Below are 24,405 nucleotides of genomic sequence, written 5' to 3'. Positions count from 1 at the left end.
AGAGACAAAGAAATGCAAGAGAGGTCAGAAGGAAGAAGATAGTAGAGGAGAGGAAGAGAGAGGGGATAGTTGGGGTATTAATAGAAACAAGGACAAAGGCCAGTGGCAGGAAAGCAAAGACAGCAGGAGAGACAGAAATGAGAGGACAGAGAGATGAGAGCTGGAGCAAAATTGAGACTCTGGACAGTGATAATAGTGTAGACATTAAGGTGCCCTTGTGTATTCTGTTATATAAGGTTATTGAGAATCTGTACAGTTCACACTCATGCCAACAGAGTCTGTTAATGTCTATAATGACTGGTCAGGGCACAGTTTGTTGTCAGATTTGTAGCCATCTGCATGGGCTGGACTGTATAAACTGCAGACATGAAACTGGACAAAATCAGAATAGAGACACTTGATTTATCCATAAGGGACAAGAAAAAGGAACGGTAACAATTGCTGAGACAGTTCAGGCCTTCCAGACAGATTTTCTCCTCACCTAAATATGATGTTTTAAAATGTCATCATGGTCACGACACGTGGGAAGCAGACCGTGTTTGAATCTAATTTCACTCGCAAGTACTTTCGATGGAAAATGTGGTATATAAACATCACAACAGGAACTGATGTTTTTTTTCTATCAGCCTACATTACCTGGTGTGATGGCCACCCCGTTGCCGTTGACAACCGGGCTCTCCTCTTCCTCCTCCTCAGGTGGCTCCAGGCTGGCACGCTGCTCCATGTTGCTGACTGACTGGTTCCTCTTCCTCTTGCCCTGGGCGCTGGGCCGGGCTCCGGGCAGCAGGGCCTCACTTACATTCAGAGGAGGTGCTGCGGGGGACGGCTCCGCTGGAGGTTTTGGTGTGCCGTAGAAATTATCTGAGGGCAGGGAGGCACAGCGGCATTTGTGTAAAAGGCCACATGGACAACTAAAGAGGGATCATAGGTGATGTAACACACTGACTGGCAGGCAGAGTGCAGGTCTACCGCTTGTGGGCAACCGTGACTTTGAACAGATGATTGCCTTTCAAAATGTAAGACTTCGCTGTCTCAACAGAGTGCAGGAGAGATAACTTAACTGTGTTTTTTTGCCTGGCAAGTAATAATTTCTAATAAATCTGATCAAGTTTGTGCATCTGGACGATGGCTAATGTTTCACGAAGAAACTAGCAGTTGCAGTGGCTAATAGTAGAGATCTCCATACAGACCTGCCTGGCTGAAAACATGATCAGACCCAAACAGGATACAGTATGCAAATATGTATTTTTTTTATAACTTGTTATTTTTGTTGTTGTAATTTTACAATGTTGTAAATCACAAAATAACAGCCTATTTCTATACTCTAATTTCCTTAATTTTCCGTTCTGACCCCACCTAAACACAAACATAGAAACAAGAGGAGTCAACCAAAATACAAAGTGGCATTCTAATAAAGAAAGAGAAAAATATAAAGGAAACAATACTGAGGGAAAACAAAAGCCAACACCTCACATGGAAGTCAATGTCATTAATGTGCTTCCACCTCACCCTTTCACTTCTGAAAGTTTTCTGCCCTATTATTCACCCTACAGTATATGACTGTCACCCAATCCTGAAAAGAAGGCACTCCAGACATCTTACAGTTAATATATCATCCAATCATTAGAGTCGTCTGGGCCCAGTCCTTCAATGACTGTGGAAAAACATTCTTACAGTCTTCTAAAATATAACATTTTAGACAGGTTACAAACCTGTGACATCAACAATAAACTACTAAACACAATATAACAGTGACTTAGTTTGTAGCGTACCCTTATCTCCCCTTCATACATTTCCAGTAGACTACAGTGTAACTGTAAATAAAAGTTTAGAGTGGACCCAGCAGAACATAGTACGATGTGAATAACACATGCTGCTAACATTCATGTAGCTTGTGTTCTTAAAGATTGTTACTCTGTGTAACCTTGACACAAAATCTCAGCACGTCAGCAAATTAGCTAAAGTAAGTGTTTAACTGTTTTTTGTTGAATTAGAAGGTGAAAATTTAGTCACGCAGGTTCTTTTAGATTGTAGAAGGTGTTGGGTTTTCTCTTTCATGGTACTTTGTGGGTTGAATAAAACTTTTGCACTGCCGCTATTGTTATGTTAAATTAGCTGACCTACTACTGTACTATCTCTCAAAGCTCAAACCAGCTGTCTGTTCTTCTAAATTAAGCTGACTCTTCCTAAACTACAACTGTTGCACACATGGGACAGTATGTTTGGACAAAGATTATTACAATGTTAGCTGGAAGTTAATCTCGCTTTGGCAGACCCTCCTTCAAAGCGCGCTGAAGGAAGGTCTGGAAACTCCAAATAGCATTCAGGGATGGGAGGAAAACATGCTCTGGTTTATTGGCATTTCTTTAAACCAATCAGAATAGTCATGGGCGGCACTAAGCTCTGCTGGAAGGAAACGGAAAATACATGCATCCGGCAGAATTTCCTGCTGCACGGGAACAATTCCGGAAGTTCAACGTCAAGGATATAGACTAGCTGGAAGTATAACATATTAATTGGGGTTTTTAATAATACCCAAATACATCTTCAACATCAGACAGTGTCCGTAATGGGTTGGGGTGAGATTTTAGCTTCTCCAGAGGAAAAACAACCTAAAGCACAAAATCACAATCCTAAAGCACAAAAATGCATAATTACAAATATAAAAACATAAATATGTCTCCAACAAAGAGCTGATTTAAATTTTTAAGATAAATCAATGTTTTGGCAGCTAAGAAAACCCTGTCACTGTGCTTTCTCTGCTTAATGATGCACACAACCTATTTTGGAACATAATGATAAATGTGAAGTTGGGCTACAACTACAGTGTCTTAGGACAATTACAATATATGTCTCCATATTCATGTGTGTCTGTTGTGTGTAGTTATGTTTTACTAAATAGTGTAAAGTGTTGCTTTCAGTTAGTCATATTTGGGTACATTTACATGTGTACAATACAGCCACAACTATAAATAGTAGAGTGAGAAAAGCAACTGTCTTGGTTTTCCTTAGAGTATTTCTCCCTGTAAATACCCCACTTACATGACAGAGAATATATTGTTTTATCTAAAAAAATAAATAAGATATTTAGTTTTTTGATTAAAGATCATGTCCCCAGTCCTTCGATGGAACCCAAGAAGGTATCTTATTAATATACACTTCCTGTGTGGATTAGTTTAGCAGGTAGAAAGAGGAACAATTTCATGATAAACACATTACCAAAACTGCACAGGACTACCCAATCTGTATAAACACAACCCCAGCTGTGTCATTCCACCCATGTGGGTGCAAGCAGCTCTGTTTGGAGCACAAGAATTACGAAAATAACATTGGGCTTCTGTCATTCCACACCCACTGTAATGCTAGTGCTAGTAGAATAACATCTGAGAATGGCTGATGTTAAGTACAGTACAATGAAGAAAAAAGGACAATATATTATATTAAGGTCCACGGGGTATCTAACTAAAAAAGTGAAACATCCTCAATATATCAAAAGTACACTTCTCTCTTTTTGATTGACATTGAAGCTTCTGTGATTTCTGTGGTGTGCTAGGTATATTTATAATATAATATATAATGTAATATGTATATTTGACTGGGCACATTTATTTGCGCTTAACCCACAATAAAGCTCTACTTTTATTTGAAATTTAAGACCCTTACTGTCAGGGAAATATATTGTGATTGAATATTTAGTGTGAGTAAGAGAAAGAGATGTCTATTTTTATAATCCCTCAAAGTGGAGAGTTGTGGGGGTTTCACAAAAGTGAAACAGAGAGAGTACAGGGGCAATGGGAGGAGAACAACAACAGTTGAGCAAAGAAGAGGAAAAGAGGCAGCAATTAAGGACAATAGGAGGATCAGCAGAAAAGAGTCCACAGACATCAGTTTACTTTCATCCCAGCAGGAGGTGTATAGATATTAGCAAGGGCTCTATCCCAGCCACTTCCTCAATAAGTACACTTACCCTGCTGGCCACCAAACAGATTTATCACATCATAACAAAATATAAATGTGCACACACGGGTGCATGTAAACCAAAACATGAGTATGAAAGTGCATAGGCAGCGAGTGCCCACCTGTGAAAGCTTAAGGACAACCTGAAAAACTGCTCTGCAGAACATAAAGCATACTTTAGTCCAGCGTTCATCCTTATGCACCACACTGGTTTTAAAAACGCAATGTTCCCCTGATCCTGAATACGTCTGGTTTTGCCTGAAGCATCTTGGCTTTATGCACTGCTCAATATCCACCTTCAGCTGTGACTCATCTCACATCATCACATACATAAGCTGTTATGTGTGCCAAGCCTTGCACACACTCGCACACACACAATCACACACGCATTACGCAATTACGATACGCCATATCTGATTTTAGCCTGCTTCACTGCTGTCTAAATCTTTGTCCCTGTTTTTGCTGCCTTTACCCCTTTCTTTCTCATTCCTTCTTCTCCTCTCTCGTATTTTACTGTGCATTACAAAATGAGTTGCAGCACATCCAGTGCAGCCACCCAGAAAGAGACAGCTTCCCCAAGTGGGCATTAGTAAAATCTGCGTTAAGGGAAACATGAAACACACACACAGTTATGAAAGGAACATGTAAAAAAGAGAACACACACACACACAAGCATACATGTGGTCATACCACACACACACATCCTTTGCGTGCGTGTGTTCAGCTGCACATGCTCACAAAAATCGCTACTGGGCAAATGAACCAGCAAATCTCCCATCTGTAGATGTATCCTTGACAGTGTAGCAAAGCAGATGCACAGACTTGACATGACTTGGAAATGGCATTCATCCAGCACACACACACACACACACACACACACACACACACACACACACACACACACACACACACACACACACACACACACACACACACACTAAAGTAGTCCTCCATCCATTCAACAACCAGAGGAAGCTGTAATACATGACTCGGCGCAAAAGACTCATTTTGTTTACTTAAAGTCCTCCTCCAGACATGTTTTAAAGTATGGAACTCTGCTATGATTCATATTTTGTTTTAAATGGGTTTCCCACATAAAAGGTTTAAAAAAAAAACTCTGACAAGGGGCTGAAAGCACATCAACTCTTTCTCCCTCATTGAGAAATTCTGGATCTGGCCTTGCGCCTCACCCTCCACCACTGCTTGCGCTAGGTTGACCGGTAAAGAAGCAGTGCTTGATGGCTAGAAACATCGCAGAGATTCAGTCATAGATGTTTGAGCCTCACGCCGGGTTCAGACGGGAGGTGGATGCGCCAAAGCACCAGCAATAGTTTTGGTGTCCTGTCTGAATCTTCCTCATCTGACATCTCACCAAAATTGGTGACTAGCAGTCGATCAGAATGGTTAAGTATAGTAAGCATCTTTTATTTGTTTATGTCGTTTGTTAGCTTGTAACAGGCAGTGGCTGACAAAGCTATGATGACGTGTATGTTTTCGCTCTGTGTACGGTCTGCTCTGCGCTGGAGGTTTCAGGTTTCTTTTCTGGCTTTTGCATATTAGACAGCGATTGGCTATACTATACTATACTATACTATACAGAAGCGCACAGGCATCTCCCCCTTCAGAGGAATGTGAAAACACCCTTCTAGTGACAAACTTTGCACAGATACAAGTCAGTAGGGCTGGGACAATATGCTTTTGTCCCGATTCGAGTCTTTCACGATACATGGGTGCCGATTCGATTTGTGTTGTGATTTTCATTTATTGTGATACTAATAAATAAGTATTGCGATTCGATAGAGTATTACAATTTTCTTTTCCTTCTTTAACAAAAACAAAAGTTGAATAATATACTTCTAGAGACAATATATCATGAGTCATTTCTAAAAACTGTTTTCTAAAAATAATGCACATCACATGTCAGTCAGTCAGACATTTATTTCATTTGTAAAGAAGTACATAACATGGATTTTCTGTTTTTTCTGCTTTCGCTCTGTTTTGCTGAAAACGGATATGATGTAGTCGCTGTCGGTGGAACGTTATGAACAGAAAATATTTATGTGAACCATTGGTAAAAAAAACAAACATTGATTCTAGGGAAAATAATCAATTTTAAACTCCCGATACATACGATTTTTTCCCCCACCCCTACAAGTCAGTATAGTCAAGGTCAGGCATTTTAGGGGACATACAAATTACGAAAAAACACATGAGGGATCTTTAAGCTGTGTGTAAGAGCATCACCTGACACACCTGATCCATCAAGTGAAGATATCTACAGTTGCATAAGATACAGATTAGTTAAAAAAAATAGTAAAATAGCTCTACTGAAACATTTGTTCCCATTTCTGCTCCCCAAGCACCCGTACTTGTCTCGCAGATGTGAAGTATTTCCAGCAAAGCAGCTACAGCGCTCCCAACACTCACCTTCATAGGTTCCACTCTCTAGCAGGGCTCCACTTTGCTCCAGTTCCATAAAACGCTCCACACTCACAAAGTTGTAGTCCACCCCCGGCACCTCCCCCTCCTTAGGCTGCCTGGTGGTACCTGCAGAAAGAGAGAGAGAGAGAGAGAGAGAGAGAGAGGTCATCAGAGCCAAATAGGGCACTTCAGAAGAAAAGGCAGGAAGGCAGAGAATGAGCCCAGAAAAAGGGCTGGACAGAAAAAGACGACAGATTTGTGGCTACAAAGTATATCAGAGGAAGTGGGAGGGGAAAGGAAACGGAACAGAAGAGGCTGAGTGAGGAGTCATCTCTTGTGATAGCCAAATGCATTCACACAATCATGTGTGAGTGACAGCGAGGAGAGATGGGAAAAGCATGCTCAAACAGCAAACTGCCATTATTCAGTCCATACAAGCCAATCCGGTGCTGTTTTAGTAATGAATTAATCAATATGGCACTTTTACCAAGCACAACTCAAACCTCCTTACACAGCACACAATACAGTGCCGACTGGATTATTGCTGGAACAGCAAGAATGCAGAGGCACAACATCACCATGTTGCAATTAGAGCCTTCCTACATCAACGCTCTAGAGCTCTCCATCAGAGCTGTGCCGCCGAGGCTCGGCTGTGTGATGGCAGCCATGGGAATTTTGAGTTTAATGAGGTGCTGCGTTTGTGTCTCTGCCAACTGGACTTTCAGCTTAGGCTCGCTGGTGTTCATTCCTGCTCTCCATTGATCATGCCTGAAAACAGCGATTGGCCAGGCCTGGAGAGGGAGTCCACAGAACTCACGTTAAAAGCTAAGTTGGATCGATCTGGCCGTGGCTTCGACCAGAATCTTCTTGCCAGAATGTCAGACCTGGCTGATATGTAGGATTTGTGCTGCAACGTTGAAGAGTGCAGGTCTGAGGAAGCGATCTGCAGATCTGACAAGGCTGTGGAAAACCAAAAACACACTACATGTGCTCTGATATTAATGGCAGGTAAAAAACACTTAGTAGTATCACACAGTAATTGAAGTGTGAGCTGTGGGAGATTAAAACAGCAGGTGGTGGATGTGTTGTAAATACAGTACATTTTGCACACACATGTGCAAACACTGAGTGAGTAGGGTGTTAGTCATCTCATGGAGTGCAGGATCGTCCAACTCACCCAGAGTGTGATATCTTATTCATTAGATCTCCATTGATCGTCTGTCACCACTTTGCTCCTGTACAGCATCTACTGAACATTCGCTGCTGTATTTACTTCACCACTGGGAGCAGAGATGGCAGCTTAGAAACACCTGAGTCAGAAAGAAGTGAAACCAGACCATCAGACATCTATAGTCTGTCTATAAGGCTGTCCAACACTGCCATACTGTGTACATACGTGTGTTTATTTGTACTAATCTCTGTATAGTGTCAGGATTATGTCATATTTTGCGAGCGCAATAAAAGCTCACGAGCAAATTATATCATTTCACAAGCATAGATATTACTCTGTGCGCGCCAATTTAACAATCGAGAATTGTACAGGCAGCTGCGAGCGTGAAACAAAACTAGGGAGAGGGAAAGAATGGCACCTGCGCGTATAAAACTAAGCAGAACGTGCAGAGAGCAGCCACCCCGCGCCCGCGAGTGTCTGCTTTGCGAGCGCTGGAGGGCATACCTGCTCTCGCAGGTAAACTCTGCTCTCGAAGTTGATTTCTGCTCTCTCGAATGGAACTGACTTCTGACATTTTGGGGGCGGAAACCAAGGTGGCCCTCTTATGATTGGTCACTTTCATAGCAACCTCATCCACACGGACTTCCTTAGTTTACCTTGATTGACAGCTATCGTTCTGTCTTTATTAACGATATAGTGCAAGACAGCACTGTAAATAATATAAATATAAGTGTCTCTCATCCGTTCTGTTGTTAGTATATGTGTGATGCTTTTGAAATGTCCGTCAATCCTTGCGCAAAGAGTAAATATCTGCGCGTGTGAAATGATATAATTTGCTCGTGAGCATGTTTTATCGCGCTCGCGAGATATGATGACATAATCCTTACGCCATATCTCTATCTATCTCAGTGTGTGTTTACATGTGTGTTCTCGACTGTGTGTCTCTAAATTGTAGTAAAGTACCCACTGTGCCAACAGTAATCCAATTTCCAGCTCAGTAGGACAATGTTAATCCAAAATGCCACAGGTATGCCCATGAGCGAGAGAGTGTGTGTGTGTGTGTGTGTGTGTGTGTGTGTGTGTGTGTGTGTGTGTGTGTGTGTGTGTGTGTGTGTGTGTGTGTGTGTGTTTGTGTGGGTGTGTGTGTGTGTGTGTGTGTGTGTGTGTGTGTGTGTGTGCGTGAGACCAAACAATAAATCGAAAGAAATAATCGGAGTAATAAATATCTTCAACATCCCCTCAGTTGACTCGTCACTTCTCTGACTCAGGCTATTCAAACATTTTGCATTATAAGCTTCACAAAGATATTGATATTGAGTTCCACAACACTTAAAGATACTATCATCTTACATTGACTAAAAGAAATACAATGTGAACACAGACCAGCACAATTGGGCCCACTCCATGAACTATACTGCATGTTAAACTAAAGAAATGGTCCTAAAGAGGACTACCTATCGCATGTGTAGTGCTACTCTGAATACTGCTGCAGCTCAGCCAGCCAGGCGGGGCTGGTCGCCTTCCACTGGGTACAGCTATTGATCTGTAAGATCAGAATGAAATTATTCTGCTGCCCACACCAGAGTAGGCAGAGCCTGCTGGAATACTGATGACCTGCCAATGGCCTTCTCCCACAGCTTCCTTCCCTGGACACACCAACAGAGCTGAGAGAAAGAGAGGGAGAGAGCGCATCTTGTTGGATCTGAGCTGGGAATATTGATCGACTATCTGGCCTTGAGATAGGCAGATAGGTTGACTGTTCTTTTTCACACAATTTTACTTATAGCAGCTTAGCACATTACCTGTTTTCTCTTACTCCTGCCTTCGCCTTAGCAACACCTACTAAGTAGCTGTGAATACCTTTTTTCATTAAAACGAACACTGTCCCCACCAAAATCCATACTCTGTTCCTTATGCCCCCATTGCTACCTTTCTCTCTCTACATCTATCTTTACATAACCAACTTCCTTTTTCTTGTTCTCGAAAACTCCCAGGTAGAAGCCAAAAATGATGTAAATACAATTTATAATACATTTATAGAGCCTTGTGGATAAGGGCTTAAATGTCTTCAGTTCAGTGGATTTTCTCTTTATATATATATATATTTTTACATAGCTACACAAACTCCTCAGCAGAGCTTTAATAAATGAGCTAAACAAAGCAGGACAAGCTGCACAGGTGCTCAAATTAAAAAATGGCAGCACACTGCGCTGAGAGGAGGCAGCGATGCATCCCCTGAGCCAAAAGCACTGCTGCTGTTGACTATTGATTGGATGTCATGCTCTCGCTAATAAAGGATAAAGTTGGCTGTGAGCCAAAAATGGTCTTTGCATTGCAATCTGCCAGTGTAGCCAAACCTTTCAGAGGTGATGCTGCGAGTAGGAGTATGAGCACCATAGAGATTTACGGCTTAAATGACTTGATTCATAATAGCATGGAAAAGCTTCGGAGCTTCCACTTTAAGGGGTGAAGACATTCTCTGCGCAAGCCGTGACAACTGAGCGCTACAGAATATATTCACATTGGAGGGAGCGTGTGTGAGAGAGTAAAAAGAGAAAGAGATTACGTAGAAACATAACAAGGAAATTCCATTTGGAGGAAAAGCTAAAATAGCTAATATACTGAAATAACTCAGCTGGGTGTCAGATGATAAGAGGACAAAGACCCTTGCTAAATAATAGAGTGGCAGAAGAGTGGCAAGCAGAAAGAGGCAGCAACAGAGTGAGAGAGACATTGAGAGGAGAAAAAACATGATTGGTTAACCTTGCTGTACATCCACAGAGGCCTGTGAGTGAGTTTGAAAAGCACATGCATACGTATGTTTGTATAATTAGACAGGAAGTCACCAAATGGGGGAAGCAGAGTGGAGGAGATTCAGAGCTAAAAATAGACTATCGATGGACTGATTATCATAACAAAGCGTGGGGGAAGATGGTCTCGGTGGTCTCAGTGAGTAAGTGTGAGAACGAGGAGGTGAGGGTGCGGGGAACTAAGTGTGCTTCATATTAATAGTTAATAATTAAGCTGTAGACAGAGCTAGATGTATCATTATGTCCTCTAGAGTTTTGAGATTCATTGTTGAAAAAATGACTCCACAGTATTTGTAGTTGTAATAACTGAACAATTGTAAGTTAATTGGAGTGAGCAACAAACCCAGATGAGAAAAACTCAATGCGCAGATATATGGATTGTGTTGTGTGTCTCACAAACCCCTCTTGGTTTCAGCGTATCATCCATCAGAGCCATCAGGCTGCTTTGGGAGTTTGAGGGACTTTGCTACAGGGACAGAGGTAACACCAAATCTAACAGTAACTAAACTAAATATTCTCTAAAAAGGTGAACAAGCGTGACACTCTTTCATAATAATGCCCAGGTGGACTGGATGAGGAGGATTCAAACACGCTGGTACAGATTTGATAGCACATCTGTTTCTTTGGGCTTAATGTATGTAATCTAAAAATGCTGCACTTGTTGGAAAGAAACACATTTATCTTGTGAATACATGTCTTTTTCTATCTCAATTGAGACATGTTGCAGTTTGTCAAAGCTCTTTAACCATGCTGGATGCTTTGGTAGGTCCATCACAACATGTACATTTTGTGCAGCTGAGCACAAATCCCAAGGTGTCTATTTCCCATTTTTCATACTAAAATCTACGAAAACGTGTATAAAATGAGACATTAAAACTTCCCTATTCAATCTGACTGTGCAGGCGTAAAAGTTTAATCTGATTTTAAACTACCCAAGGGGGAATATAAAGGGAACATTGGGTTTCAAGGCACAATCCTGCAACCATACGAAAGCAAAAAATACAGAGACAGAATACACTGTCCTCAAAACCCTGAACTTGTTTACCCAGAATCCTTTTTAGCACAGAGCACCACAGCAGCAAAAGAGCAGAGGTGTGTGTGAGGATTGGTTTGTTTCTCACACCACACATACACACTGCTGCTTTCTTATTCCTTTACTGTCTCAGTCTCGCATCTATCTATCTATCTATCTATCTATCTATCTATCTATCTATCTATCTAATACATCCATCCATCCATCTTGCCATCCTCTATTATCCTTTCTCTTTCTCGTTACCTCATTGTTCTTCCCTTCATTTGTTTCTCTGTTGGTGCTCTTTGTCCCCATTACTCCCTCTCTGTCATTTTAATCCACTCCCTCTTCCCCTCGTTATCCTCCTCTCTTCTTTTGTCTCTTCTTCAAGCTCCGTCTCGCACTGTGGTCTCACGTGTCATTCACTCTCACTGTTCACCCTCCCTCTTCCTTTACCTTCTACGGTTCGCAGATGTGAAGTGGGATAGGAGAGGTATGATCAAGCACACACCTATCCTTATTTACACTACAAAGCCCAGACTACAGATGCAGCGATGCAACATGGCAACACTCTGACAGAAGCGTCTGCTACCACAACACGTCAGTGCCTGGCAATGCAGCCTTGCCATGGTAACAAGCCGCAACATCTACAAACGTACATTAGCTATATTTATGTCAGATATGACACTTTTGCATACACAGCCATTTTACTAGTTCCAGTCTCTGGTCTGGTTACCTCAGAGTAATTCAGCTTGTGTTTAAGTTGACAGGTTTGACTCTGACGGGGCTGCAGGCTGGGAGTACTGGGGGACTGGGATGTCACTCTCAGCACGGATGTGAGATTGGGCTGCCCGGTCAGTTTTAGATACACCGAGTTAAAAGCAGATTGTTGTGATACACACTGTCGTCCAGTGTACTCATAATCCATAATCTCATAATTCAGTTTCATTTATAGTGTCAAATTATCATAATAGAAGTTATCTCAGGACACTTTCCATATAGAGACCACACTATAATACATATGAGTTTTAAAGCTTTAAAGGCTGATTGGGCTGAGTTGAAATCCTACTGCAAAAAAGATCTGGTCATCTAGTTTAATTACAGCCAGTTAGGCTGTGCAACATGTCAGTAGGCCTGCACGATATTGAAAAAAACTTACATTGCGATATGTTTTTTCCCTGCGATATGGAAAAAAAAAGACAAATTTACATAAATAGCTCTATTTAGAAATACTAAATCATTCTCAACTACTGGGGTGATTTTGTAGGGGAGTGCATCTACAAAGAAAAAAAAAAAGAAAAAGTAAATTTTCTTATGTGAACCAGTCTTTGTTGAACTTTAATGCTTTACAAAAACCAAAGCAAGTAAGCGCTGCGATTACTCTTCTGAAGTGATTTTGGAGAGGGAAATTAGGAAGAAATACACTGGTTGACTGACATGACGCCATTGTATTCATATAATATCAATCCAGGCTAAAGTGAATATTAATAATGCATGCATGTTGCTTCCTCTAAATGTCAGGTTGTGGTCGACTAGCGGGGCCTGCTTTGGTTGTTTGATAAATTGATTAAAATTGATCATGATTGTTGGTTTGCTGTGCATGCAGAGCCTGCATGTCACACTCTTGCAACAAACTGTGTATCCAAGAGCACTTAAATCAGTGTAAATTACGTTAAATCAGAAACAGACTGCTGTTGTAGATTAGTGTTACGTTTCCAGCGTCGCAGCTCCGAACCATAACATTAATTGGGACAGACGCCTTGTTTCTTTAGGCTAACTATGTTAGCTTTAGCCTGGCTAGTAGCAGCTTTCTGCGGTGAAAAATGGCCGGGATACGTCGTGATTACGTTGCATTAATCAGATGATTTAGTTTGTCTTTGCAGCGAACATAAAACACTGACTACTGTAGCTTCACTACATGGAAAAGCATGTGCATCACTGTGTCAGCGGCAGCTGCCGCTTACCGTACTTTTCTACACACGGGAGAGCCTCACTTCCCATAACGTTACGTCACATGACCACCTGTCTTAAAGGGGAAGGGTCGGCCGGTAACAATCATGGAAAAGGAGAACGGTGAAAGTTTACTTTTTTATCAAGCAGCAAAGAAGTTGTAGCGTCAACACATGAATGTATTAAGAGAACGCGTCAACATCGCAACGTTCTGCGATGTGACTATCGCGCATGCGCACATCGCGATGTAGACGATGAAACAAAATATCGTGCAGCCCTACATGTCAGTGTACAAAGTAGAAAATCCTGAATCCATTAATTGTATAATTTATATTTGCTTGTTAAATAAATCGTTTTGAGATATATGCTTAGTTGCTTTTTTGTCTTGATTTAAATTACAAGGAGGACAGCCAGTGGCTGGCTAGCTTAGCTCAGTGCTTCTCAAATTGGGGCCCATGGCACTCTGCCAGGGGGTCAAAATCTACCTACCAGCACCTCTAAAACTCACAAATTAACACATATCTTGTTTGTTTAACCCATCCAACCAAACCAAACAAAGTAAAAAAAGAACATGTTCTGGTGGTAAACGGGGTTATGTCCTGGACTATTTCTTGAGCAGTTGCCAGGCAACCAACAGAGACTCCAGGAAGTAACTGGTCTCGCCCAAGAACTAGCCCAGCACATAACCCTGTATTTTGTGCAGCTTTAACATACAAGATTTAACTTGTTAATTAGTGAGCTTCAGAGGTGCTGGTAGGTGGATTATGTTACAATTGGACAGAGCCAGGCTAACCTTTTCACTTTTGCAGTCTTTATGCTAAGCTAAGCTAACTGGCTCCTGGCTCCAGCTTTATATTTACCGTACAGACATGAGAGCTGTGTCAATCTTCTCATTTTACTTTTGGCAAGAAATGAAGGAATGGTGCAGCGTTACGTGCAGGGCTGTTTATCAAACTTCAATCACTTCATCAGTACAGAACGAATTGTGTCTGTTGCACCAAGAACTGAAAACTAAAAGTAGCTGGTTGATTGATAAAAGTTGATGGACAGAAAATGAATCAACAGTGTTGACAATTGTTTTTAATCAGTTTGGTCTTTTCTCAAACTAAAAATGCCATTTAAATATTAACTGACTCCAGTTTTTCAAATGTGAGTAATTGATGCTTTTTTCTGTATAGGATGAGTTTCACACAAAACAAGCAATTTTAGGATGTCAATTGGGAAATTGTTCACACAGTTTTCCTTGCATTAAATGCATAATCAATTATTTATATAAAAAAACACTCTAAAGATGAATTAATATTAAAGATAATTATTTCAGCCCTCCTTTGTTTAGCTGTAGCCTGATTTTAAATCATATTTATGTTATTGTTTGTGTTAAGCCAATAGTATACACTGGTGCATCTGAGAAGTTGGGTTTATTTTCTTTCTAGGGTTTTGTTGCACACTGTGTTTGCAATCTGCAAATGTATTGAAAATCGAAGGTGTTCTGGTGTCAGCATCAAAACTCAGGTATTATGGTAGCACCTGTGTCAGAAGTTTTCAAACTATACCTGGCTAAACAGGTGTAAATTAAACTAGTTAATTAAACTAGATGCAATCTGCTGTTGAATTAACCCTACATTTTCTAATTCTTGTATTTGTATATAATTTAAAACTTTTCTCCACTGAATTCAGCACATTTGGTATGTTGTTGAGTATAAACTAAAAGAAGGGATTTATAAGGGAATGAAAAATTCAGTCAACAGAAAACTCCTCCACAGAAATGAAACCTGGTAAGAACAGAGTTAATACAGGTTAGAATCAGCTGCATCGAGAGTGGAGTTTCTTCCGTAAAGTCTGTCTGTCAGGTCCACTAGTGGCTGTAAAGACAGCTGTGTTGCTCAGTGGATCAGTGTCTGGCAGAGCTGGTGCCTGGGTGACATTGAGAAATTACTTCTGTACTGATGTGCGTCCTGTGGTGATGGAAATCAGCCCTGATAGGCTGAAAAGCACCTTTATTAGTCTGCAGAGCTGACTGATACAGGACGACAGTGGGGGTCATGATGATGTACACACACAGAACTTGTGTGTGTGTGTGTGTGTGTGTGTGTGTGTGTGTGTGTGTGTGTGTGTGTGTGTGTGTGTGTGTGTGGAGAGGTAAAGATTAGACAATCAAGCTCTCTGAGGTGTCAGAGCTTACTGACCATCACAGGACGAGCTGCTTCCTGAGCACCTGGCTCATCACTGCACATTGCTCTGATCTTAGAAGTAGCACAGACAGAGACACTAGGTGAGATAAGGAGGTAAAACTATGTAAATATAAAAGCTTCAGAAGAACCTTATTTTGTGATTAGCTGCTGAGTGAGAGGATCATACCACGAAAAGGAAAAGAGATGAGACGACACATGTCCAGAGCTTAACACGGAAAGCACTTTGCAAACATAACCAATTCATTAATCACGTTCAATATTTGTTATTTTCATTTCATAAAATTCATATAATTCCCTTGCAGTTTCTTTCAACTGTGGAACAACATTAATCCAGTGTGCCAATCAAACTGCAGGGAGCACAGAACCACATCAAAGCATGTCAACCAGCCCAGGCAAATCACCCCTTTAAGGAGAGATGTATTTCTCTCTCTCTCTCATCCACAGGCAAGCACATACAACCTCAACAGAGAACGGTGTGTAATACTTTCATTATTGTTCAGTTTAGCCTTTTAAATCTCGACACACAAACAGAATAATAAATGCGTCAGGGTAAAAAAACACATACGTACATGTACATTCAAACATAAATACAGTATGTCTTACAGATATACAATCAAGTTGCCACAGGAAAACACACACACACACACACACACACACACACACACACACACACACACACACACACACACAATGAATCATTTCTCTATCACCTCATCCAACTTCACTATAATCATCATGACAAACATCCTCAAATAACTGTCATCACTCCTCTTCCTCCCCCATCACCATCAGTCACAGTACCAGTTTAGGGTTAAAGCCCACTCACATCCATATTAGTTACTCTAAAAATGATACAATCAGCAATCTATAAACAGGATTTAGCAGTTGATAACCAATGTGAATGTGTTCAAACTACAAAAAAACATAAACAAAAAAAAAAAAACTGAACCTACATTCTTAGTTAAATATCAGAACACATTTTTGGATTCAAAAATCATATATATTTGTTCAGCCAATTAAATTAAAAATGAAACGATGGGATGAAGGTGGGAGAATCTGGGAGCTCACTGCTGAAGCATCATCACAGATGAATGGACTGAATGTTCATTTGGAAGTGCAGACTCTGTCCCTGTATTTATAGTAAGTGTCCATCTGAGTCTACATTTCACAGTTTTTCCTCAATCGCTTTGGCATAATCGCAGAATGACTAAAACTTAAACTTTATCAAACTATATGAGTATTTATATGAACATTAGGTCAGTTGTTTACATGACTATGGTCATTTATAATTGCTTTGGCACAAAATGCACTAAGAAAGCCTTGCAGATCGAAGTAGTTTTCATGTATCTGCTATTGAATTATATCATTCTCAAATGCAATTATACACGTTAATTGTGTAAATCCATACATGCTAAATAGAGCAACCAACAATCGCAATAACCTGTCACACATTTATTAGATACATAATAGTTATGTGGTATTGTTGGAAGAGTTGTCAGATGGATAGACTTAGGCTAGATGGGCCACAATTCAATTTCCTCACAATTTAGCAACCAAACGCAAATGCTGTCCAATTTAGCTAACATGTGAAACTCATACTGTAACCACTGAGTTCTCAAACACATTTACTGTTTACTGCAAGGGTAAGACTGAATTTTTCAGCTGTAGTATATGGAGCATGCAGGAGAGAGACAGGGGCAAAAGCCTGCCCGTGCAAGAGGAAGGGGCATAAGAGAGAGGGTGGTATGGTGAGGGGGAGAGGAAGAGGCAGAGGGTGGCACAGAGGGCAAGGAAGAGCCAGAGAAATAATTATAGACCATGTAATCCACCATGGCCTAAGTATGACAAGAGGCTGGTTGGAGAGTGTAGCCTATTTTCTTTTTTCTTGCACATATTGTACAGACGTTCCTGATTATTTTGCTGTATTTTTTCTTTATGTACTGTATTTGCGGTTGACTGGTGTGTATAATGAGAAATAAATGTTCTGTTGAAAGTATAGTGTGTGCCATGGTTGACATCAATACTATTCAGCTGCCTAAATATACAATGTTGGCAACTGGACATTACACAGTGAGTAACTATCACGCCTTCAGAGCACAATGTCATTTGACAAGATGTCTTTTGCATTTTGACTTTGTCTTGGTCTAAGCACTGATGAAGGAACCTTTTGTTTCGATGACGATTTATTCATTGGTGGAATTATTTACATTTGAAAAATAAGTAAAATATGTTGATGGAGTAATCACCTTTTGCAGGTCACATAGAGTGGTGTGCTGAATGTACAACGTGGTGTGAGAACTTGTGGCCAAATGAAGTACACTTGTATCTGTGATCTTCTGTATTAAGCATACTTAATACAATATTGTATTTAGTATGCTTTTTAAGTTTTGACTATACAATATATTAATTCATAGTTTTTGTTTCTTTGTTTCTTTTTTATCCTTTATCTTTTTTTTAATATATTATGCATATACACTCTTACACTACCAAAAAAGATAAAAAAAAAAAAAGAGTTATTCTTCAAGACACATGTATGCATCTACATACAGTATGTATACCTGCTGATAAAATTTTTCTTTAGGACATGATATTGTTAGGAATAAAACACTTTGACACATGCTGACAGCATTCTGGTAGTTTCTGAATATTTCGGGCATTAAATGAGCTGTTTTGTTGAGCTGTATGATGGGTGCTACGTGAGGAATTTTGCAAAGGTCCATTCAAAAAGTATTTTAGCATTTGCATAACTAAACTGCATACATTTCATAGACAGAACTGTGCATTAAAATCTCCAGCATGCATCAAGGTTAAAAGGTGTCATTTTCCACCAATCTCCTCCCATCATCATGATAGCCATCTTCATTACTGCTATCAATATTTAGCGGCATCCATCAGCCCTATCACTATCCTAAGCTTTAATGGCCATGTTCCTCATCAACCTCTTTATTTGCTCCTCCTTTGTATTCTCTAGAGGAGGATTCCCTGCCGGAGGCTGCAAAGCTGTGGGGCAGCATGTGTCCAGAGCAGTGGATGTGAAGTGACAGAAGCTGCATGTATTTATAGGCTATCTGAGTAGAGAAACGTGCTGCTCACTGTTTAATCTATTTATAGAGCCTTTTCCTGATGCCTCTGAGTAGTGGAGGGAAGGAGATGGTTCTCTGGGGAGTGACTTACGAGGCTCCCTCATATCTCCCACTACCTCCATTCAGTGCACGTCCGCCCTTTTACTCTGCTCATCCCTCCATCCTCTTGCATCAACTCTCTCCTTCTCAATTTCCATCCTCTGTCCGCTCTCTTCTTCCTTCCCCATCTTTCCCCTGCTGATCTCCTTTTCTTAACTACCTCTTCTCCGGTCTTCTCCCCTTTTTCCATCTTCTCACAGAGTCTCTTTGCTCATGTCCACATCTATCATCTTCCCCCTCTCCCTCTTTCTGTTTGTACTGCCTCCTCTCTGCTTCCCCCTATATATATATATATATATATATATATATATATATATATATATATATATATATATATATATATATATATATATATATATATATCCAGATCTTCTTACTACTTTAGCCCCATTTCACTGTTTTACACTCGCAGCTACACTCATATCAAAGAGGCACTCACACTGTTCTTATGCAAAGAGCAGAACCATCTGAAACTCTTCTCTAAATTCCTCAACAGCAGGTGCTCCGGCAGAAGCTTAGACTCATTTTCTGAAGTGGTCAAGTGATCCCTGTGAATGAAGTGAAATGGTGCCAGCTAATTTCTTATCTCAAAGGCTTGAGAAGTAAGACAGACTGTGACAATTTTAGAAAATAAAACTGTAAACTGTGATGCCTGTATCTGCAGTTTTATTCCACTCACATCTCTTCCAAATTATCCTTCTCTGCTTGACACTTTTTGATTGATTACACAATCTTGTTTATCTCTTTTATTTTCATATCAGTCTGTGATTAGTGTTAGCCCTATCTTAGAGAAAATATGTGAATGTCCTTAAAGTGTCAGTCCTGTTAGTGTTTGGCATGTATGCTTGTTGAAGTGTGAATGAATGTGAAAAAGACACCTACAAACACAAAGTAGACAGCCTGGAGGCAACAATACAAACATGAATAAAGTTCTTAATATCAGACGGAAAATGATCACATTCGATAAATTTTTTGGGGAGGGGAAAATGGCCAATTGAGCTAAGTGATGTAACAGGATGCAGGAGTTGATGTCAGCATGTGAGTCTTACAGCTATATGAACACAAACACACACACCCACACACACACACACACACACACACACACACACACACACACACACACACACACACACACACACACACACACACACACACACGCACACACACGCACACGCACGCCCTTCAGTGTGACAGCATGTTGTGATGCAGAGTGGCGTCTGCTTGTCAAGCTGACAGACTCGCACTGACAGCATGGTCAGAGCGCTGCAGACATGGGAGAAAAACACTGATTTCATAACGCTCCAAGCCACAACAACAAACAGCCCGCCAGGCAAGAGCGGTGCAGCACTCAGGACCATCATCACTGTTTTTTGGCCGTCTGATGCTGTGTCACTCTGATGTTTGAGCAACGCCTGCTTCTGTGTGTCTCAGACTGCCAGCAAAAACTTGTAGTGAATGTCTGTGAAACATTCTCATATGCAGTAGAGATGACCTGCTGACCAAAAGCAAATTAAATCAGGTCGGTGAGATAAAGACAAATTTGGGGAATCAGTGTAATATCACGTTTTTTCAAATATTCAGTGTCTGAATCAAAGCTGCCTTGCAGAAGGTCTATGAGTTGGTATTTCTATAATCTTCATTACACTGTATCAGCTTTGTTAAGTGATAGGCAGTTAATTATGGGGATGTCATTACCACCCACAGACATCTTACAGAATAACTGTCTTTCCATTATCGCGGCTATAATTTAAATGTGGTGACAAAACTATGGTTCATGCTGCCAAAAGGGGCCCATGCCCTGACGGGGCCTAAGTGTGTAAGGACCTGCAGTGTTGAACCTCAGCCAGTCCCCATCACCTCAGTTGTCACCCTGTCAGTCTGCCTTGGCTGCACTATTACACAGCCAACAGGCTGAGAAAGGTAGAAAAAGGGAGAGGGAAGGAGAAGAAGAGTGGGCCACCTGGAGTTAAAATTTAAAGGGGGTGATAATGTGATAGAGTGAGGTGGTGACCAAAAGAAATTTAAAGAGGCAGAGAAGGAGGGAGAGGCAGGGAGAACATGAGAGAGAGAGAGAGCGAAGAGTGAAAGCAAAGAGATAAAGACGACAGGAGAGAGGGAGGGAGGAAGGAGAGGAAAAAGAGGGAGAGAGAGTCTCAGGAACTGTGCAGCTGTGGGAGCGTATTAAACAATCACTTCTGTGTCAGCGGCTCAACACACCGGCAGAGGACATCAAGTATAGTAGGAAGCGCTCAGCCACAGCAAAAACAACTATCACTGACGTCAAATCCAAGCTTGGCTTTCTCATGGTTATGTACCAGAAACTGTGTGTTCACAAACAGCCAAAAGGCCGATTGATTCAACTCAAAACACCCAGACAGCATGACTGAGGTTATTAACAGAGGATACTGAAACATGTTGAGTACAAAGCCCTTCAACAAACATCAGATCACAGTCCACCGATCCACATGCAACATGAAAAGAGTAATGTGTAGTCTGCAGAGTCAAGCATCAGAGCAGCTTCAGTCTCCAGAGAAGCTGATTGACGAGCTGCTTGGTATATTGACAGCAGGTGGAGCGGCTGGGGACGGCATCCCCTCAATGTCAATCACGGCAATTACGTTGTCCCACAACAGGCAACAGGCAAACACACGGATAACACAATGTAAGCACAGACACGCACGTTCACATGCAACCCACATGAAGTGTCTGTGTGAGGATTTGTGTAAAATGTATCATATACAGATAAAGGAAACATCTTCCTAATGTATCCAGGAGAGTGACGTGTTATCTTTGCATAGCTGCGTGTGTGTTGTGCATGTCTAGCGTGTGCTGAAGGGGGTAGGGCGTCAAGGCAACGCAAGCCTCGAGACAAGAGGGTGGTTGCCGTGGAAACCTCAGGCTGAGAGCTCAGAAGCCGGACGATTGAAGAAAAAGAAGGAGCAATAGTCGGCGAGAGATGGAGAGGAAGAGCGTGTGTGCGATGTAAAAACACGAGGGCAACGTCCCGAGGGCAAAGAGGGAGAACTGAAAGTGAAATGATATCTAAGAATGACAGGAAGACAATAAAAAAGACAATTACAGACACACAGTGAGGCAGAGGAGAGCAATGAGAAGTGAATGAAAGAGTGAGGGAGCGATGGAGGCTAGAAGGAAGGAGAGAGGTGAGTGATGACGACTCACATGGAACGGTGCGGAGGTAGAGGTTGTCTCTGATGATCTGCTGGTGGTCGTGGTCCACTGAGCCCTTGGAGAAACGCAGGTTGAGGTAGTGCCGCAAATCCTTGTCAACCACCCCCCCTGAACACAAACACAGGAAAAGAGAGATTAGAGCTTGCTTTCATTTGATTTAATGGCACGCCACACAAGCCTGGCAAGTGACATTTTGTTGGGGTGAGATCCAAAAATCGTATTGTTTTTTGTTTCAAGATTGGTTCTAGATCAATCATGACGCAAGTGACACTGTATTGCAAACAACTAGAAGATTTTTACTCCACTGGAAGAACAAGCAGCCTGTCCAGTAGGCAGTCATTACACATGCTTTGCAGCCAAGTATCACTCAAGCCCACATAACATTTAAGTTCTAGTGGAGATCCCAAAGTTTTCAAAGATACCAAATAGGTCAGACTGAATTTGGGGGAAATGTCTAGAATATTTGAGTTTGTTGGAATGGTGCAGCTATAAAAAGAAATCCTTTATCTTGACTTATTTTTCTATGTGCAAACATTATATTGATTCAACAAATAGTTGGAGCAGGCTGATACAGAATGTACAGCTTGTCACAACAGTGAAGAGAAAGACTGAAAATGATTTTTAACAACCTTAAACCTCCTTAAGAAGAAGTACAGGAGGACAACTTTATGTTAGGGTGTTAAAGAAAAAAACAACACAGAGAGAGAGAGAGAGAGAGAGAGAGAGAGAGAGAGAGAGAGAGAGAGAGAGATCATGGTAATTGTGTAAACCAGTGATCCCCTTGGGGCTAAATGTGCGGTGTCAGCAGGTTGGGTGACAAAGGCCTACAGTGGACAGAAGCTCACACCACCTCCTCTCTGCCTGTCTCTGCTCATTATTTTCTGTACAAGATGTCTTCCTCCTCATTAAGTCACAGAACTGAAACACAGTTAAATAAATGAGAAACATAAGTGAAGGCAGAGGACTAAGAGCAGGCCAACATATCTTGTGCTGCACACACTGTATGATAATGTCCATGAATTGTTTCTCCTCCCTTCATCCCAAACCCAGGAGGATGAGAGGAGGAGCACTTATTCTCCACACAACATTCGGTATGCAAGACTATCACATCAGACAGCGGGAGGGATGAGGTTACATGCCATGCATTTACAAACGAAAAGCATGTCTTCTCACTCATGCATATTCTAGTGCCCTCCTGCCAATTTGACTTCACAGCGTTCGGCCGATCGGTAGAGATTAATACAGCGCCTACCCATCAAAACGAACATACAGCCTACCGTCAGAGAGGACATTTTTTATGCTGCACAGACATATGCTGTGCAGATACCTGTATGTATGTTGCTGACACAGGTGGCTGTGATATTGCAATAATGAATCCTTTTGGAATAACATCTTATGTAAACTGACACCATTTTAGCGAGGCTGTGAAGCACTGTGGATTGCTTCACAAACAGCAAAGCTAGAGGAGAGGAGAGGGCCAGAAAACAAAGAAACAGGATGAAATCTTGATTAACATCATTAGGACTGTCGCAGTTCTCAGATTGGTAAACATCACATCATAGAGCTATGTATTCAGGCATAGGCCATATCTTTGACATGCACAGACACCGACACAGACATATTTTTACATGCACACCAACACACACAGATATATGTGCAGAGAGAGATGGAGAGACAGAGTGAAGAGAAAGGCAGTGCAGAGCAGGCACCTCATCAGCAGCTCGCCCAGATGTTGATAAAAGCAGTCCTTTCTCCACAGGTATACATCCACAGACAGCCTGTCCTCCCAGGCGTCCTCTAGCCTTGCAACCAACCACTGCACATCCTCTGCCGCCTTGTGAAACCTCACTGTCCTCCCTCCTGTCTCTGCTTCTTCACCGCTGCTCCACCACACACACACACACACAGCACCTGGCTGCAGCCAATTTTTAATCCCAGAGAAGACGACGAGGATGAGGGGGAAGGGAGATGCAGAAAAATGGAGAGAGACGACGACTGTCGGGAGAAAAGAGAGGAGAAGGAGATGTGCCAGTGGGAAGCCGGGCTCCAAACGACCTGCCAGCGGATTGGCCAGAGAGCTTCCACAGTCCTGTAGAGACCCCTATCTGCTGCTGCTGTTACTGCACTGGAGTGTTTGTGCATTTGTATGGTCAATGGTTGTGTGTGTGCAAGAGAATGAGAATGAGAATGAGAATGAGAGAGAGAGAGAGAGAGAGAGAGAGAGAGAGAGAGAGAGAGAGAGAGAGAGAGACATTAAGTAGAGTACAAAATAAATGTGTATGTGTAGAAGCATTTGTAGATGTGTGTCTATTTCTGAGTGTGTGTGTGTGTGTGTGTGTGTGTACCCAGATGTTCCCAGACATTCTTCGAATACTCTGCAGCATCTCGCCCACCAGATGCCTCCCTGTTTGACCTTGTGTAAACGTCACTGACTAGAGAGAAATACTGTGAAACGCAGCAGCAGCATATGTCACGCTGAGGTTACACACACTCATACGCACACGGAGGGTTGATGAGCTCA

General features: G+C 41.5%; 1 protein-coding gene across 1 annotated transcript in view; it reads right to left on the bottom strand.

Moving 5' to 3' along the window:
- magi2b (membrane associated guanylate kinase, WW and PDZ domain containing 2b) overlaps positions 1-24,405 on the bottom strand; it is an 81,006-nt gene that overhangs the window by 37,299 nt on the left and 19,302 nt on the right. Inside the window, exons 2-4 of the mRNA XM_078256754.1 lie at positions 21,876-21,992; positions 6,385-6,504; positions 637-861 (exon numbers count right to left, since the gene is read on the bottom strand). Coding sequence (XP_078112880.1) covers positions 637-861; positions 6,385-6,504; positions 21,876-21,992 — 462 coding nt within the window. The remainder of the gene's footprint in view (positions 1-636; positions 862-6,384; positions 6,505-21,875; positions 21,993-24,405) is intronic.

This window comes from Sander vitreus, chromosome 8 (genome assembly GCF_031162955.1).
Source record: "Sander vitreus isolate 19-12246 chromosome 8, sanVit1, whole genome shotgun sequence".
NCBI classification, from domain to species: domain Eukaryota; kingdom Metazoa; phylum Chordata; class Actinopteri; order Perciformes; family Percidae; genus Sander; species Sander vitreus.
Note: the sequence above shows the minus strand (reverse complement) of the source record. Positions and strands in the feature narration are given on the sequence as shown.